Source organism: Brachionichthys hirsutus, chromosome 20, assembly GCF_040956055.1.
Source record: "Brachionichthys hirsutus isolate HB-005 chromosome 20, CSIRO-AGI_Bhir_v1, whole genome shotgun sequence".
Classification (NCBI taxonomy): Eukaryota; Metazoa; Chordata; class Actinopteri; order Lophiiformes; family Brachionichthyidae; genus Brachionichthys; species Brachionichthys hirsutus.
The window spans coordinates 4,120,800-4,138,832 of NC_090916.1; the positions used below are offsets into that span (position 1 = coordinate 4,120,800).

General features: G+C 43.3%; 1 protein-coding gene and 1 non-coding gene across 2 annotated transcripts; both read right to left on the reverse strand.

The window, feature by feature from the left end:
* Positions 1-533: 533 nt before the first annotated feature.
* On the reverse strand, positions 534-9,979 carry evlb (Enah/Vasp-like b). The gene is made up of 12 exons (XM_068753901.1): positions 9,815-9,979; positions 9,103-9,280; positions 5,460-5,526; positions 3,144-3,214; positions 2,783-3,030; positions 2,542-2,639; positions 2,317-2,353; positions 2,017-2,068; positions 1,352-1,409; positions 1,212-1,272; positions 955-1,012; positions 534-571 (listed from the first exon to the last, which is right to left on the reverse strand). The coding sequence occupies exons 1-12, from the start codon at positions 9,947-9,949 to the stop codon at positions 534-536; spliced, it is 1,101 nt and encodes a 366-aa protein (XP_068610002.1). The 5' UTR covers positions 9,950-9,979.
* trnam-cau (transfer RNA methionine (anticodon CAU)) lies at positions 3,888-3,960 on the reverse strand. The gene has a single exon. It is a non-coding gene; the product is annotated as a tRNA-Met (tRNA).
* Positions 9,980-18,033: the final 8,054 nt, after the last annotated feature.

Sequence of the window (18,033 nt, forward strand, 5' to 3'; positions counted from 1 at the left end):
TATGGTACATAAAATGATGTGCAATAATAGTGATCAACATTATCATTGCTACCATATTCTCATTATCATGTCCTCATTATTACCATTGCACGCAATACACAATTACTACTCATATAAACGATACATTTAGAATCATAAAAATGATGGTAATAATAATGAAAAAAAATGATAGCAATAAAAAAACAAGTTTTAAACAACATTGTGAAAAAGAAAAAGAAAAGAATGAGTGTTTTCCTTCAGGTCGAGAAAAGAGGGGTGAACTAAAGTCAAACAGACAGTAAGGAATCAGAGGAATCAGTGGGTGGGTGAGCCCCAAACAAACCAAATGTTACACTGACTTGTTTGGGGGGTTCCAGCAACGCTACTGTGTCGCTGAACAGGATGGGGAGATATCACAGTTTAGGCCTCTAGCCCTGACTCCTCTTCCACCTCCTCCTCCTCCTCTTCCTCCTCTTCCTTCTCCTCAGGGCCACAGCAGCTGCACGGGCAATGTTCTGAACAGGTGGTCTTTATTGAGAAGTGGCTCTGAAAGATTATGTCGTGCTAATTCGACTGAGTTCATGTCTAATGGCTGCAGGTAGAGGGGAGAGAACGCAGGAACAAAGTTAGACTGACAATACAGATGAGAGCGATCACTTGCTATTTAACTTATTCTATGATATATTTAGTTAGAAAAGTATAATTTATTAAACTTTATGACGCATTATACTTTATTAATCACAATGTTAAAGTATGTATATATTTAACTTTATAAAATCAATATTTATTTTAGAGCTGTCTTCATGTGGAGACTTTACTTTCTCTTATCATGTTTCTAGAACTGTAGTGCCCCCTAGTGGTCAAATGCACGTACATAACCTGACTCCCACCATCCCCTCTGGTTAGACGTCTTGTCAAACATTCATTGAAATACTTATTAGCTCTGTTTAGTGCTTTAAAACAAAGCAAACATACCATCGATGATTTCATCCTTCACTTTGTGTAATTCACGAAACACCTCCTCTAAGATTTCCTATTGACGCACAAACAAAATAAAAACAAGTGCTCAGATGACATCACTCATTCCCTTCTATATGAAGAGAAATCCTACTGCACAGGAAGCAGCGTGGACTCTCCCATCAAAATAAATCTCACATGCTGACATGCAATGGTCCACAAAGGTCTCATCCAAATGTTGGCAGGTGGTTGGTGTTAAGCGTGGTTTTATGTACCTGTTTCATCCGATCCAGATCTAACGAATCTGCTTCACCCCCGCCCCCGCCAGGCCGGACCCTGCGCAGTAAAAAAGATCATTCAATCCGTTAGTTATGTTTCACCGATTAAACGGAGCTGTGCTGCTTCCAGCTCTCACCTTGAAACGACCGACCGGTCTGCAGAGTTGGCTCGGTCCCACGGCTTCTTTGCAGCATCTACATGACAGGAAGAGGTTTTAGACAGAAGAATCAGCAGGTCTTTCCTGACTCTGTCAGCCAGATGGAGAGGCAGAATAGAAAGTAACAGACAGATAGACTATTCGTTTATCATTAACCTGTGATGGCAGAAAAGGAACTCAAACTCCAAAAGTAGCTCTACCTCATTCTCAACAAGTAAAAAAAAACAGATGTTTTATATTCAAAATTACGCTGTTATATAACCTTTCACACACTGATGTTTTATTCTGTATGTTTTAATGAATCCGTCTTTCATTAGAATTACTCTAAATGGAAATGTACAGCACGGTGGCGTAGTGGATAGTGCAGTCAATGAGCACGAATGCAGACAAGGTATAGGAAAAAAAAAAGAAAAAAAAAAAAGCTCACAGCAAGAAGCTATTCCTATCTGCGGCGAGTTGATATGTTCTCTGTGTGGGGGTTCTCCGGGTTCTCCGGTTTCCTCCCATCAGTAAACTGATCACTCTAAATTGCGACTGTGTGTGAATGGTTGTCTGTCTATGTGTGGCCATGTGCTGGCGACACGTCAGGGGTGTTCCCCACCTCTCTGGGATAGGCTCCAGCAACACCTGTCAGTTTTCCCTACCTGTGGCGTTATGTCCACTCCGGTTGCTGGGCGACGCCGAATTTGGGTCGTCCTAAAAGGAAAAGGTGTTATAAAACGATGCCGTTCGAGGAAACCCGTGCTTCCTTTAATCCCACTTGAAAAGAATTGTGATTGCTGCCATAACCTTTTAGACCGTCGTATCGGTTTCTCTCGGCTTTCATCACTATGCAAATAATTAAGCTATAAGATCATCACGAGCGAAATGTAATTACCAATAATGTCAACCCTCCTCCTAACTGTAAGCATGAGTCACACTGATCACCTTGTTCATTCACTCACATTTTGGCTGTCCTCGGGCTTCTCTGAAGCTGCTTTCCTTCTGGGGGGGGGGGGGGGGGGGAGAAGAAGCCTTAAGAAAGAACGTTTCACCTGCATCCATCACTAATGTAATCCTGAACCGCACATCGATTAAAAACCTTCACGGCTAATAACACATCTAATTGCGGCAGCGCGATATCGATGAGAAATGTCTCAGTGGTTTTTTCTCAGTCTCAGAGCCCTGACCTTCTCGCCAGCAGAGCGTTCATCTCCTCCATCAGCCCGCCGCTGCCGCCACTTGTTCTGTTGGCATCGTTTTTTGCGCCCGAAGAGCTGTCCTCGGGCTGAGGACAGGAGCCAAGTCCAAAGTTACTAGTTAGTCTCTGATATGTATGAAGTATGCCAGTCCACGGCGGAGGAGCTAACAAACCTTTTCCTAACCGCCTCGAAGGAGAACTATTCAAACAGCTGAGATAAAGCGACTCACTCTTTGAACTCGGCGCAGTTTGGCTCCGGCGATCATCGCGGCGAGGCCCGTCTGGGCGGGCGGCTCATCCCCGAGAATGCCTCCCCCCATGGGAAGCGGAGGTGGGAGAGGAGGATGGAGTGCCACTGCTGAAGGCGGTGGAGGTCCTGGTGGCGGAGGAGGGGGAGGTGGACCACCCATATTCATTGGGGGAGGTAGGACTGGAGGAGCCACCGAGAGAACAGCAGGGTGGCCTTGGAAAGGAGAACCTGGACGGAAAGTGCGAAATGGGAAGACAGATTTGAGTCTATTTAAATGCACTTATAACAGTGATGTCTTGCTATATAAATTACAGCTAACACGTGCTCTCTAATAGGAATACCTGAGTTGGAAGACCGCCGTTCCCGCTCCAGATGTGCCTGCATCTGCTGCTGCTGCTGCTCCATCATCTGCCTGTGAAGGGACAGGAAGGGAAACACATCTGGTCACTTGTGATCTGAAATGTCATGCCTCATCTGAGAGCCACTTTGCCCTCCTGCAGAAACACCACGGCCTACCACTTCATGTCTGAGAGCTGCGGCAGGAAACCCGACGAGCAATCTCATTGGAAAATCTGAGGATGCATTTGCTGATGGAAAAAAAACTTAATTTGCGCTGATGTGAGCAAAACCTCCGTCGTAGCAGGAAAATGAGATACAGTCGGTCAAAGTTGATGCGTATAAACATGGGAGCAAACAGTTTTACGCTACAGGCAACAATCACTTGCAATGAAGAGAATAGAAAGTATTTATTTCAAAAGGCAACAAAATCAAAATGGGTTGCGGGTCGTGCTGCAGCGTATCCCAGAGGCCTACGGGCGAGAGGCGGGGTACTCCCTGGACAAGCCGCCAGTTCATCGCAGGGGCCACACAGAGACAACCATTCGCACACACACTGGGACATTCGGTGTAACCAATTCACCTAATTTGCATGTCTTTGGAGTCAGAGAACCCGCGCAGACACGGGGAGAACCGGTACAGTCCTCACAGAAAGGCCCCAAGTTGGAATTGAACCTGTGACCTTCTTACTGTGGGGCAACAGTGCTAGCCACTGCGCCACTGTACTGTCAACAGAATGGAAAAAAACACACCCTGTGTGAGGCTTGAACTCACAACCTTCAGATTATGAGACCGACGCGCTTCCTACTGCGCCAACAAGGCCGCCCTTTCGACTAACTTAGCTAAAAAATACCTGCCTTTTGGAAACAACCCACAACCCTTTTGGCTGTAAAACCAAAACAATGAGCTGAAAGATGCCAAAATGTTTCAAACCTTTCACATTGAATGTTACATTTGGTGCTTTTTTTGGTCTTTTTCTTAGAAATATTTTGGCATTAAAACATTGAACTCTTATAACTGAGCTTGACTTTTGTCCATCTCCACCTTTCACCACACCATCATCATCCTCATTCGCATCTTTGTCTTTAATATGATGGAGAGAGAGAGAGAGTTCATGGATAGGAAGTGGAAATTTCCAGCTGCGCATCGGAGAGCAGAGGTGCTGAGTCAGCAGCTCCTCCGGCGTGCCAACGTTGCACACGGCAGGAGCGAGGTGTGGAGGAGTACAGTCTTGCAGACAGACGGGGTGTTGCGTATGCAAATCCAAAAAACCCTCCATTTCAATCGATACACGTTTTGATCTAGTGGAGCTCTTTGCCGGTCGTCACTGGGAGTCTAGTGATCATACATCATACTCTCCCTGCTGCTGTTGGATAGAACTGGGCAAAATTAATTTGCGTCCACTGACACAAATACCCAAAATCCACAATCGTGAACACACAATCTCCCCGACCCACAATCACAGCTGTAATCCTTTGGGCCAAGAGGTCCAGTTTATCAGTCATGGGATCAGAGGGAGGCGTAACGTCCATCATAGTTGTTTCTTTAAGCCACGGCATTTGGATGAACCAATCGAGAGAGAGAGGAAACTGGTTTAAAAGCCATCAACAAAGACCCGGTTGTGCGTGAGTCTGTCTCTGAGGCGGAGACAACAATGGCAGCCGCAGTTTAAGAAATGCAGAGATGGAAACGTTTCCCTTCAAATGCTTCTGCAACTCAAAGAAACAGAAAGTCTTGTGTGTTTGCCCTTTTCCAAACTCTCACTGTGTTTATCTGATAGTTTGTCCTGTGAGGGGAGGCAGGGTGCATTCAGGGGATGAAGGAGAACGGGAACGAAGTCACGAAAGGCAGCTCTTCAGATGCTAGAATTCATATTCTCTGTGCGTGACGGGTTGTCAGACATATGGAACGGCACTCTCTGCCATAAAAACCCAACTCTTTTGGATTGGGGTTCACTTAAAGTTCATCTTCTGGTTTTGAGAAGAGTCTTAAATGTTCTGAATACAGCATTCCAGTGGCACTAAAAATATAACAAGTCTCACCATTAAATGTTCTAGATTCTAGAAGCAGGAAGTAGGGATAATGGGTGGGGACAATGATCCAACTTCTCAGTATGAACAAGCAGATCCTGCATGAAAATGTCATTTCCAACTGCTAAAACATTTTGGTTACTTCCCATTAACTACTTTCTGTGTTAGTTATTTTTCTGCGCTGTTTTCACTGGATTGAAGATGATGTCCATAATAATAATAATTTAAAAAAAAAATACCCCGCAGAGGGGTACTTAAACATTCTTCAGACCTTTTATTGTAAAACTTTACCTCGCTCTCTGAGCTTCGATCTCATCTGACGTCGGTCCATTCTGGACTTGCCGCTGGACGGCTGGACCTGGAGAGAGACAGAGACTTAGAAGCTGCCCTTAATAATCCTTTAGGGGGCAGCATGACGTTAATTGAATGACGCACATTGCTGGCATGCGGCATACATATAGAGCAGCAGAGAGAGTCCTGGAGTCTTTCGGGTAATTCCCAAGCAGCTCTACATTGAAAACAGAGCGTGCATTCTATCATCTGGGCTCTTTTAGGATATTGAAATAAACACCAAAGTGCTTTTGGGGTCAAAGTTCACAGGTGAGAGAGAGAGAGAGATGAGACGAGGACATGAGATTTGTAACTCAGGGATTACGTCCAAACGTTTCTCAACACTGAACCCCTTTGGGATTATATTCGTCTTAATTTCTCCTCCAGGGAACAACGTCCGAGGAGGAAATGGAGTTTTCACGCTCATGTCTGTTGTTTTTTTTTTTTGCCTCTGGCCTCTCTTTCAAACTGAGGTTAAGGCTCTTATATTTATATAGATTTTTTTTTATTTCTTAACAGTGATGAGGAGTTATTGTCTTTCACTGAGGTGCTTCCCAACACCCCTTCACCATCGATCTGATGGAAGGCGTCTGTTAGACAGCACTTTATACAGATCTACACAGTCAGGACATTTAAAGGGCCAACGCTGATGATACTCTCCACTGCTCACGTCTCCTCTCCAGCAGGCCGATGCACATAATGGCTGCCATCGATCAAGTAACAGAAACCCGAAAATAACACAGAGCAACCGAAGCCCTGACTCGCCCCGACTGGCAGATACATAATCCCTCACACACACACAAACACTACAGCGGTGTTTCTCTCAAACGCAGGGCTACAATGACGGGATACACAGCATTGATCAGCTTTTCATTGGACTTTATGTCTTCTTCCATGCAGCAATGTTTTTTGTTAATGGCGATTCATGTTTTGTCTTAGTTGTGGAGATTTAGCCTGAAGCAGGATGTAGTTGAATAAACATTACGTGGTATTTCTGTATGGATTGTGTCGATTCTATATTATAGGCAAGCCAACATCGTGTTGTTTTTGTGTCTGCCTCCAGGGGCAGCTTCACTTTGTTGCACCCTGACTCCATTCATACTTTTAGATTGTTTGAACCTTGACTCTCAGACCCAGACACTCAACAACCAAGAAGAGACATGCTCATGTTTAAGTAGTAAAGTGGCCATTTTTGTATGCTTTAATTGTTAAATTTCAATTTATTGTTTATTTTTTATTTGTTTAAAAGCCATAATGATCAGAGAATATCTTTCAAAGGTCGATAACGAATAACCGTGATCACACTGAACACTGCAGCCGGACAACGAAAAGGAAAAGGGTGCTTATATTGCCTGTGACATAAAGAAGGATTTTGGCATCACATTGTTGCCTTTAAATGTATAAACGTTACAATAATATTACCACGATAAACAGACACCCAGAGCTTTACATACATGACATGCTGAAGAAGAGGAACCGGCTGTAGCAGACACAGAGGCACTGACAGACCCACTCCCGGCTGACCATCTCTCGCCTTCGGCTCTTCTGCCGCCTCCTCCCTCCATCACGTCCCTCTATTTCTCTCTATCCTCACCTGTATGACCGTCTCCCCTCCTCCTCCTGACACAGCCACGATATCATTTGTCATCTTCATGTAACCCACACCTCCAGGCAACAGCAGCGTGGCGAGCATCACTGGTTAATGTTTCAAAAGGTCGGGTTTGTCTGCGGGTGGCGCCGCCTGACGCTGCGCTCACATGCAAATATAACAGCCAGGTGATGCTTCAAAACCGGCGTGGCACATCATAGAGACAATATCCTGGAAAAAACGCTTTGCTTAAAAATATAAGGTGCCACCTGTCACCACAGTAACTGCAAATGGCTAGATATTATGTTGTTTTGGAACTTTTCTTTTCCAGGGGTGATTACAGAAACACAAGCAAAGACACTTTCAGCAAGTTCGTTTTGTTCATAGCTTGTTAGAATAAAGTTTTAAGACAAGTTCTGTAAAATGTTTGAACGATTTGTACTATTGGTACTATATATAAAGGAAAGTACCGCAGGTAGATGTGTAAATATTGACTTTCTTTGCATTTGTCTTTGTATTTATTATACTGCACTCTATACATGTCCTATCCTGAGATTTGAGGGACAAATTTGCATTACTAGAGTTGGCTGGTTAGCATCACTAACTTCAGTAAATGACTGCAACACAACACAACCACATAGAGGTCACATGCACTGCAAAAGAAAATGCCACATGCACTGCAAAAAAAAAGTGCCACATGCACTGCAAAAAATGAGAAGCTAGATCTGTTCTAAAACGAGTTAATGGTTCTGAAATGGTGATAAAACTGTAGTGCACTGCAGCACAATCCAGGCACATGTATACTTCATCTTGGTGTAAGAGTGTCTTATCTGTGAGCTCGCTCTCTGCTATTGACGTCTTATCGGGTACGAGTAATAGCGTCAGTGTCCCCGAACGCATCTCATCATGCAGCCGCCGCTTCTGTGTTGTTGGCAGCTGCTCTGGAGCTCATGCATCTGTCTAGACTCTAGAGTCTGTGTCTTTCTTTGGCATATTTACATGTTTGTCTTTGACTGCTGCCTTTTCACCCTCTTTGTTCTCATCCCCGTGTTATTAGTCAGATGAAAAGATAAACTCTCTGTCGTGGGCCCCGGGGAAATTACCTCAATGACTCATTCTAATTTAGAGGCTTAAAGGACACACACACACACGCACACACACACACTGCTGCTGCTTGATGAAAGAATGACAAGCTCTGAAACTCTCATTCTAGTCTCTCATTCTGTCACTCTTAACTTTATATATACACACACCTCTGCTGAGCTGCTAATGCCCTTTGGCAGATTTGAGATTTTAGAAAAAGAAAATCAAACAAAAATGTCTTTAAACTGTGGACATAGGCAAAGGAGCTTCCAAGCAGAGGATGAGATCATCTGCTGCATGAAAGGTAAATTATTATGGTTTTATTCCATTGAGCCACATTACGATGGCATTCGTTTGTTCAGTGTAAATAAAAAAAGTTTAAAAATACTGTTTAATTATACTAATTCTGCTGCACAGCTAGTATTGCTACTAATCCTGGATCTAAAGTCATTAGAATTTATAATAAAAATATTGGAATGACATCACACACCAGCTGACAGTCATGTGTGTGACGTGTCCAGTTCAGATCAAATCTCAAAAACCTTTACTGCAAAGATAAAATAGTACATAAAGTAAGATGAACTTAGCCACAGACAGCCCCCTCCTAAAATTGAGTCGATCAAAATGAAAATAAAAATAATGCATTGAAGAAGGACTCTGAGAATTATTAGCTGTTTTCCTGCCATGCTTTGAATTTCTTTTCCACAATCAATATTTGCCGTATTAATATTTTGCCAAATGTTCTCATTGCAAATTTGCTGACAGTATCTGGAGAACTATGAAAAGTTGTATTTGAACCGGTCTTATGTGAGGATTGGAGGTGTATAATTCCAGAAAGGTTGCGTATTCTTGAGCTCCTCAATCATCCTGAATGTGCTATTGATCATGGTTCTGTGTGTAAATGTTTGCGAGGCAAACTGAGGACGCACAGACCTCCATCCTGAGCGCTGAGGACATTGAGGGCAAAAAGCATGGCGTTGGAGAAGGTGGTGGCCTCCTCCTTGCTGGCGAAGTTGAGGCCATAGACCTGCCTGGCGTCCCGCCACTGGTGGAAGGTTGGGGTGGCCTGGTTGTACTTGAGACCCTTCACGATTGAGTAGTTTATAACCACCTAAGGGAGGGGAGGAAGAGGAGAGATGGAGCTGTACTGCACTGAAGAGATTGAGCGTTCATCTTTTTAATCCGAAGGGGTGGCGGGGTGGCAGGCCGGGAGATAAATAGAAACATGAGGGCACTTCTCATAGCTCTGTTGTGTTACTGGAAGAAAACATAGATTTACATGACAGATAATTGTTGCAGCTGGAACTAAAACGGGTTCATGATTATCTTTTTTGTGTCTCTGTAAAGTTACACACAAAAAAAAACACATTCAGCAGCTGAGCTTCCATCATATTTCAAAGCTTGAAGTTTGTGCGTCTGCTTCACAAGCTGCAATTTGGCACAAACACGGTTGTGAAAAAGGAGTTTCATTTTCTAGCACAGCTACTCAATAATATTTCAAAGATGCTAAATGATAAATGACATTCTATGGACTTCAGTTGTTTTTATTTAACTCGTCAAAAAAGAAAAGAAAACTTTAAAAGCGTCCGTTGAATCTGTCGAAATCTAACATCTTTGCTATAATACGGCATCGTCTATCCGTTACCTGCTGGTCCTGCAGTTTGACGCCGACCACTCGGAAGGTGTTGCTGCCAGTGTTGTGGTAGATGTTGATGCGGCTGAATCCCTGCTGTCCGGGCTTAATGGGCACCCACTTCTTACTGGTGTCGTCGTAGACCATGACCGAGGCCCTCGCCTGGCAGATACTCTGCTCGCTGGGAGGGACAGAGAAGAGAGAGAGAGAGTTTATATTGAGAGGCATTCATCACTACAACAGTGGATTGATTGTGGAGAAGTTCTGTTTTTAAGTCAGGAGAAACACAAAGGTCAACTTTAAACCAATCCAGCACTTAGATTTCTGTAAGAGACCCCCCCCCCCCCCCCCCCCCCAAACAAAAAGTCATGGACAAAAGATAAAGAAAAGAACACCTAAGCAGAAAGAGGTTCAATTTATTGATTGTTATTTTTTGGATGAAGTAGATTGATCTTCTTACATCTGGATCCCAAGAGAAGTCAGAGAGCGCAGACCTCCGCCAAGCAGCTCATTCCCCTCATAATTAGATGTACACCATCCACATGGTGATCTGGATCATCACCAAAATGTAGTCAAGTATTCTTAAGATCCCCAACCTTTCCTGAAAATGTCATCAAGATCCATTATTTTCCTAACAGACAAAGACACAAACACGTACGCTCGATTCGCTCGCTCGCTTTCCGGCATGTCATACAAACACCTCATAAATAGACAAAAAAACAACAGACGAGTGAGGTCGTAAAGTCGTGAGTCGTATAGGTCGTAAGTCGATGACCCCCACCTTTACCTGGACTTCAGACTTGACATTTTGCCACCTTAGAACCCGTCCCATGAGATCTATTGATCCCACTAGTCACCATCTGCACCAGTGAAAGGCACGCGTCTGATTGTGAGTGAATAAACGGGAGAACAGATCAAGGTGACATTATGTGAGAAGGAAAAACACAGAGGAGCAACAAAGACGGTTATGACTTGCAAACGAGATTAACAAGAAGAGTCCCATCTGTGTCTCTGCCGCTTTGCCAAACTAAAATAAGTGGATTGGTCCCCGAGGCCAAGTGAAAGAGCTGCGTCAGGGAGGCAAGGGGGAGAAAGGGAGGGAGGGAGAAAAGTCTTAGCTTGTGAAACGGTGAGCCGACGCAGCATCAAATACTACGGAGACAGTGATGTGTTTATAACCTGGAAAGTTTCACAGTTTGCCTTCTTGCAATGGAAGGATTGATGAGGCACTAAGGAGCTGGAGCTTGACTATGATTGCTCAGCCACACAGACTGAAAGCAATGGGAAATAGATAGCAGTGGTGTATGGTCCAGCTCATACCAGCAGAAGAGAAAAGGGCAACTTTTAGGGACATCTAGTGGGCCAGGCTGGGTGAAAGAATCTGGATGAAATGTTGTTGTTTTTATACTATTAATTGAAAGGCTGTAACGCATCCATTCCATACGCAGAGAACTAGAGGACAAAGTGCGTCCCTTGTCGGTTCAACACAGGACGAGCATGCCTGCATCCAAATACGGGACGATTCAGTTTTTCAAGGGACAGTTGGCAACACTAGACTTGTCCAGAGTGAAGCCTGCCTCCCAACCAATGTCAGCTGGGACAGGCTCCAGCCACCCTCGCGACCCTCAACAGGATAAGTGCTGCAGAAAATGAATCGTGGTGAAGCAGAATAGTCGGTGGATTGTTTAGTCATTGCACAGCCAATCATTGTAGTCTGTAGCTTGAGAAAAGTCTTTCATTGTTGTTTCCATCTAGTGGTTGGTGGTGGCATTGCAACTTCACCTGAAATAAAATTGTGCAATGCAATGCCAAGTCAAATAAGATAGCCGAGTAGCGTACAAAGTACTGTAAAGTCACAGCTACCTTGTTATTTTTATCCACTGAACAGCGGCCCACATCGTGTTGCATTTGTGGTCTTCTTGTGCAAACACTTGAAGTGATCCCGAGCACTCGCAGGGCAACAATGTATATAAAGGATTACTTCTTTCGCGTTGAGGCACATCAGACTAAAGTGGGATGCATACACTAATATATATTTAAATGAACTACCATTATGATTTTGAGTTTGGCTTTGGAAAACAGAAGTGGAGCAGTGCACTCCTTCAGTTCTTTCTATTCTCTATCAGTTAAATCTGGTCTTCACTGACGCTGAGGAGGCAACAGTCGGCCCACACCTGGACCGGTTGTGAGTTGGCTCACTCTCAGCGGCGTCAAACTGTCTAAGTGTTTCGTTCCTGTCACTACTTTTCTGGAGCTTCTCCTGCTGTCTGCCTGCACTAAATTTACTCTGCTGGCATCACTCTGATCTCAGGCGAACAGAACAGCCGGGATCTGTCAAGGGAGAGCGGGATCATCGCAGAGAAAACCCAGGTAGGAAAAGCATGCTGTATGCATAAGAGAGAGAGACAGATGGGTTTAAGAAAAAAAACAAAGCCATGAAACATAATTATCCCTTTGATCCTCTGTTTGGATCATGAATCACCAAAGACGGAGGCGGAATACAAATCTAGCACCATGTCTGCTTGGCTGTCTGCAATAAAGCAAAGGCGGAAGTTCTCATTTCAATTTCACATAATGCTACTTTGTATTTTTTTTCCATCTGTAACAAATAAAGTTTTAATCCATTTAGAGTTTAATTGAAACTGAGAAGGAATGTTTGACTTTCTGTTCAGATTAAATTTAGACAGACGGTGAGTTAGCCAATGAGAAGATGCTATAGATTACAAGCATTTGGTTACTACAACTTTTACTCCATTCTGTCATGAATGTTATGTGTTATATGACCTTCCTGTCAGAGCATTCCCATGGGTCATTCTTACTCTTGCAATAATCGGTGCCGTCAGATGACCTCTTAAAACACCACCTTAAACACACCACAACATCCCAGCAGTCATGCTGCTCCACTTCCCGAGACCGCTAAAGGCAGGGATGCGCTAACAACAAAGAAGGATCTGTAAATAGAACCACAGGAAAACACATCTCGGCAAACCAATTTTTACATAGAAGCAGTTTGATAGTGTTCATTTATTCTCTCCTTTGTGTGATAAAAAAACAACAACAACAACACTGTGAAACTGTGGTCTTTCACTAACAGAGCAACGGTCTTGGTTTTGTGCTTTACAGTTGGACACACGTGCAGAACAAGAGCAACACGTTTGTGCAGAATCAACAGAGTCAACATTGTGAAACCGTGACAACCATCAGTGTCAGTCTGATATTTATTTGAGCTCATTTGCTTTGCATAGATAAAACAAAATGAAAGGGCAAAAAACCACATATCTCACTTGAAATGTTTATAAAAACAATAATATATTGTAAGAGTTTGACATCTATGCTCCACCATTAGTGAGCAGGCTTTTCCACATGTTTAGTTGCCCTTGGCTTCCTTTAGTTCTTCTAAGAGGAGCTATGAAATATTAAACACAATGTCCGGTCTGCGGGCCAACCCGGGCCCAAGGTCGTATGTTTTTGGCCCGTGAGTTTTGTCTGAAGAGTTGTGCTATTTGGCCCGCCATTCGGTGCACAAATTGAACATGCACTTCCTTTTCTCAACTCATGGAGGCAGTTTCGTACAACAGATGTCTGTTAACTACCATAAATCTTCAAAGAAGAAGAAGACAGACCGATGGACCAAATCACAAGCCGTGCTTTGGGATGCCGGTCGCCTTGCTTGGGAAAAGAAGTAGCAGTGAACAAACTATTTGCACACATTACAGGTTTGATCTGAGATGAAAAGGCCAAAGATAAGGCATGCTCATTACCTGCACAAAACATTGCTGTAATTATTTAAAAACCAGGTATGAAACCAAGGACATTCCCAACATTCCCAACTGCACTATTTCATGAAGTCCAGTTTTCAGAACCAGAAAAAAGAAGAGAGAAACTACGAGAAATAAGACAACTATTAATGACAGACAACAAACTAGCACACTGTAAAACATGGAGTCGACTCCGGTCTCCAGCAAAAAAAAAATAAAAAAAATAAACCTGGCTGACAATATTGTTCCTGAAAGGAAGTGTGCCAGCGGGCAGCAGCGGCTGTCATTAGGAGATCAAGAAAAAGAATTAAACTGATTTGATGGATTATCCAGCGATGCTGCCGGAGCCAGAACAAGCGGTTAATACATATAGTCAATCTGCTGATGACGTAGCGTCAATGAAACACCATGAAACGCTAAGCAGCGCATAGCTTAATTATGGTAACTCCAACAAAGAGATTATGTTTTCGCTGATGTTTGTTGGTTAGTCAGCGGGATTATTCCAAAATACATGAACAAAACCAGAATTTTGTGAAGGGTTCTAGATGGGGACAGTTGATCTCAGACATAGATTGGATATGTGGGATTACATTCTGTTTTCTTTCTTTATGTTTTTTGTTTTTTATAGATATTGGGCTTTTGAGTCGTTTTAGAAATGTGCTCAGATGAATAAACAAAGACAAAAATGAACTTGGGAAGAACCAGCATTCAGTCCATTGATTTAAAACCTTTTATTTTTGTCCGTTCCTGCTCACTGTCTCTTGTCAATTTGAACCTTTTTGTGATTTTTTGGGTGGAGGGCAGATTACAGAAAGTGTCTTTGTGTCCTGCATCCAGCTGCTCCATAGTCGGCCAGAGGAACAACTGTCACCACAAATTGTCTTTTGTCCAACGCCTTGACTAAAAATGCTCTGTTTTCCAAGAGAGGACAAAAAATGGTAGCAAAGCCGCCACGGAATTCAAACCAGCCCAAAAGGATGCACAAAGAAATGTCTTGTTCTTCCTCTTCGTTCTGCGCATCGTCAGCATCGTCTGCATCGTCTGCATGAAACATCATGGCCGCATTAAACAGAACAGCTGACAGCTTAAACATTTATAAAGCACTGCTACATTAGCAATGAGCCTGAGCCGGCGCTAAAACCTCAGCTTTCATAGGAAATGGGATCATTTGCGGTGTTAACTGTTACTGGGATTCAACCACAGGTGCATAATGAGGAGCCGCTTTGGGTAAATGACTTTTAATTTCTGCTCCCATCTGAGTTTGACTGTTTCATCGGGAGGAGTGGAAGAGCCACAACTACAAGTTTGTCCCAGTTACTGCCAAGCCAGAATGTGATGTGTTGGATGTCAGCAATGTGTGTGTGTGTGTGTGTGTGTAGGTGTGTGTGTGTGCGCTGCACAAATGTTCAGACGGTTCGCTCTCCTGCAACTTTGTAAAATGATCAAAACCTTCTGACATGCAAATGTGTTCTCTAAAATGCACACCATCAATTGAAGCTTTTCTTTTCGGTTACAATCACAAATACAGACATTTTTCTCAATGCTGCTAAAATAATAAAAAAGGCTAAACAATGTTTGCAAAAATGATTTGCCGTCCGTGTCTCCATAAATATGATCCAATACATGGATAGCAACCCTCAGGATGTCTATTTTAAGCAGTCAGATCTGCATTGTGATCCAGATGTGTCTCCCGTAGCACGTCCTCTGAATAGCAAACGTTCTCATTTTATTTTTAAAACAGTTTTAATCCCAAATTTTAAATAAAATAAAAAGTAATGCACAATTGGCTGTGTGTGTCTGTGTGTGTATTCTTGTTCATAGGCTACTTGTGTCTCGTGGAATAAACAACTCAGTGTGTGTGTTTATCTATAGGAACATGTTTATGCCTTTATCTGTGAAAAATGGTCCCGATAAAGTAAACTGTTCGACGGAATCTTGAACCTTGGCTTGCAGGCCTGTTACATAAGCAGCTTGCTCATGTATTTGAGGGTTTGGGTGGTGAAGGAGATGGAAAAGGAAAAAAAAAGGTGAAGCAGAAAAAGGAAGACAAGAGAGAAAAGGAACCTGTGCTGACAGCAGACTTTCAAACAAACCACAGCAAACGAACCAAATTGGGAAAGGGAAACTCTAAAAATAGCTGACCTCGGTTGAATTGTGTTAGAAGCTTTACGTGCATGGAAACACTGCTCACAGAGTGCTTGTGTTTATATTGTAGCTAAAGGCAGGCTGACAAAAGAAGATGGTCATCAGTCTTCCATTGACTATAGAGCAATGCTTCATGAGAAAGCTGCAGTCTGGCACAGGTTTAGCTATTATTGGATGTGACACTGCATAGCCAAACAAAAATAGAGGGAGAGGTCACATCCTCAGGAGGGGGTCATCGACGACAATTGGCTCAGAAGGCTTTGTCGTATGTCTCATAGTTTCTGCTGCCATGAATAAACGGGCTCAGGTGAGAACGGAATCATCTTGTCCTGGAGTATTTTAGCATGTTGACAGTACTACATTAAAAACACAAATGAATGCTGTTTCTAGGAACAGTTGAAGCAGAGCTGCTAGCATGGCTGCAGCCTGTTAGGCTTAACGTTTACTAGTTTCAGTTCATTTTGACGACTCAGCGGACTCCTGAAACTAGTCTGCACCAGTTTGAATGATTTATGCTGTGATTCAAAGGATTCTTTTTAATGAAGTTCTTTTGTTTCTCTCCTGCACCAGCACTTGAAAATTCAGGGCTGTTGTTCAACTACTGAACTCCCTGAACATCTTACAAGCACATCCTGGCGCCTAAACGCCGTGTGTGTGTGTGTGCGTGTGCATGTAAATTTGAATGCATGTCAGAGCCTGGAGTCTCTGCTGGGAAGATGCACAGAGACGGGACGCCAGGACAAGCGTGCATAAACACGTACTAGCACGCACATGCTCCTGGACCCCAGTGTCAACTGCCGAGACCACGCAAGAGCACGCTAATCTGTTGGCATAACAACTGGGGTGGAATATTCGCTTGGCCTAGAAAATATGGCTGTGAAGAAAAGATGAATGAGCAGTAAAATATGGATATAAAAAAAAGAGCGACTTAAGCCCTCAGACGGTTCGCTCTTTAATTATAGGCAAGAATGTCTGTGCAACAATACGACACAATGTCCTGCCTCTTCCGCTCATCATCAAATAACTCTCATGTGGCTGCAACTGGATATTAGCATGGCTGCCTGCATCTGTACGAGCATGAAATAGTGTATGCCCATTGGCTCGAAGGCAAACAATACAGACTTCACAGACCATAAAGCCACTAATAAACCCTTAAATGCCTCTGACAGTACACAGAGGTCAGCTGGGACAGCAAAAAAAAAAAAAGGGGGGGGGGGGGGGGGAAACAAACTCGTCCTGGTGTCATAAAAAAGATCTGAATTTATGGTTTAATTCAATTTGAGAGCCTGCAATAAAGAGAGTGCAAGGATGAGGGATTTTTTTTTTTTTAACTGCTGCATAAAGCATTTAAGAGTTTTCTTAGTGGTGATACTGAGCCTCTCAAAAGCAGCACAGCAGCAGGGAATTGTTAGGGGGGGGGGGGGGGGATCAGGCATTTTAATGTGAGATCAGGTGCTCTCAAGTTTCATGTCAGGGCAATAACTGCATGTTTTATCAAGTGTAACGGACGAGAAAAATGATTCTTGTTTAAACGACGTGGCCGGGGTTTGAAGGAGAAGTTCTAATTTCTCATTGTAGTTTTTTGTTTTTTAAAACTAAATTTACAGCTTGTAAATGTGGTGTCACATCAGCAAAATGGCTCCATCGGAGCGTTTACAAGCTGATTTTGGGTGGTCTCAACTTCCTTACATCCTCTTGTTCCCACAATTACTCTCCCCCCACTGAGAGGAGACAGACACCGGGTGGTACGACTCGAAATAAAAGACGGGGCCGTCCTGTCTGACCTGCTTGGAGATGCAAGGAAAGTGGAAAATAATTGAGACACGCAGCAATGGAGGATTTACTCTTCGGCTGGTCCTTTCATGTGTCTGCTGAGGGGGACAAATCCTCTGACATAACAGACGCATCGGCACAGACGACACATGGTCGATAGATCCCTGATGAGTGGAACGCAGTCTTAAACAAACAAGTTAATCTGCAGAGAACCCAATAAACAGAAGAGGTTTCAATCCAAAGAGCATTTTAAAGCTAAATTAAATGCAACCTGACAGCACTCAATATAGTAGAAATCTCCATTATGTCCCATAATAGTCAGACACTTTCACCAATGGCGGCGTTGACGCCAAACTGAGTTGACACCCTTTCAGCTACAATTTAATTTCAGGTGCACATCAGTGTCATTATTATTATTATTGATTATCTCACTGCAGTGAATTTTCCATGCGCCCTAAACATGTAAACATTCTGGATCAACAGAGCTCAGGCATTATTCTGATCCAAATCCAACCCGGGGTAGACCTGATGTGGATTATATTTTGGGATTCGTCC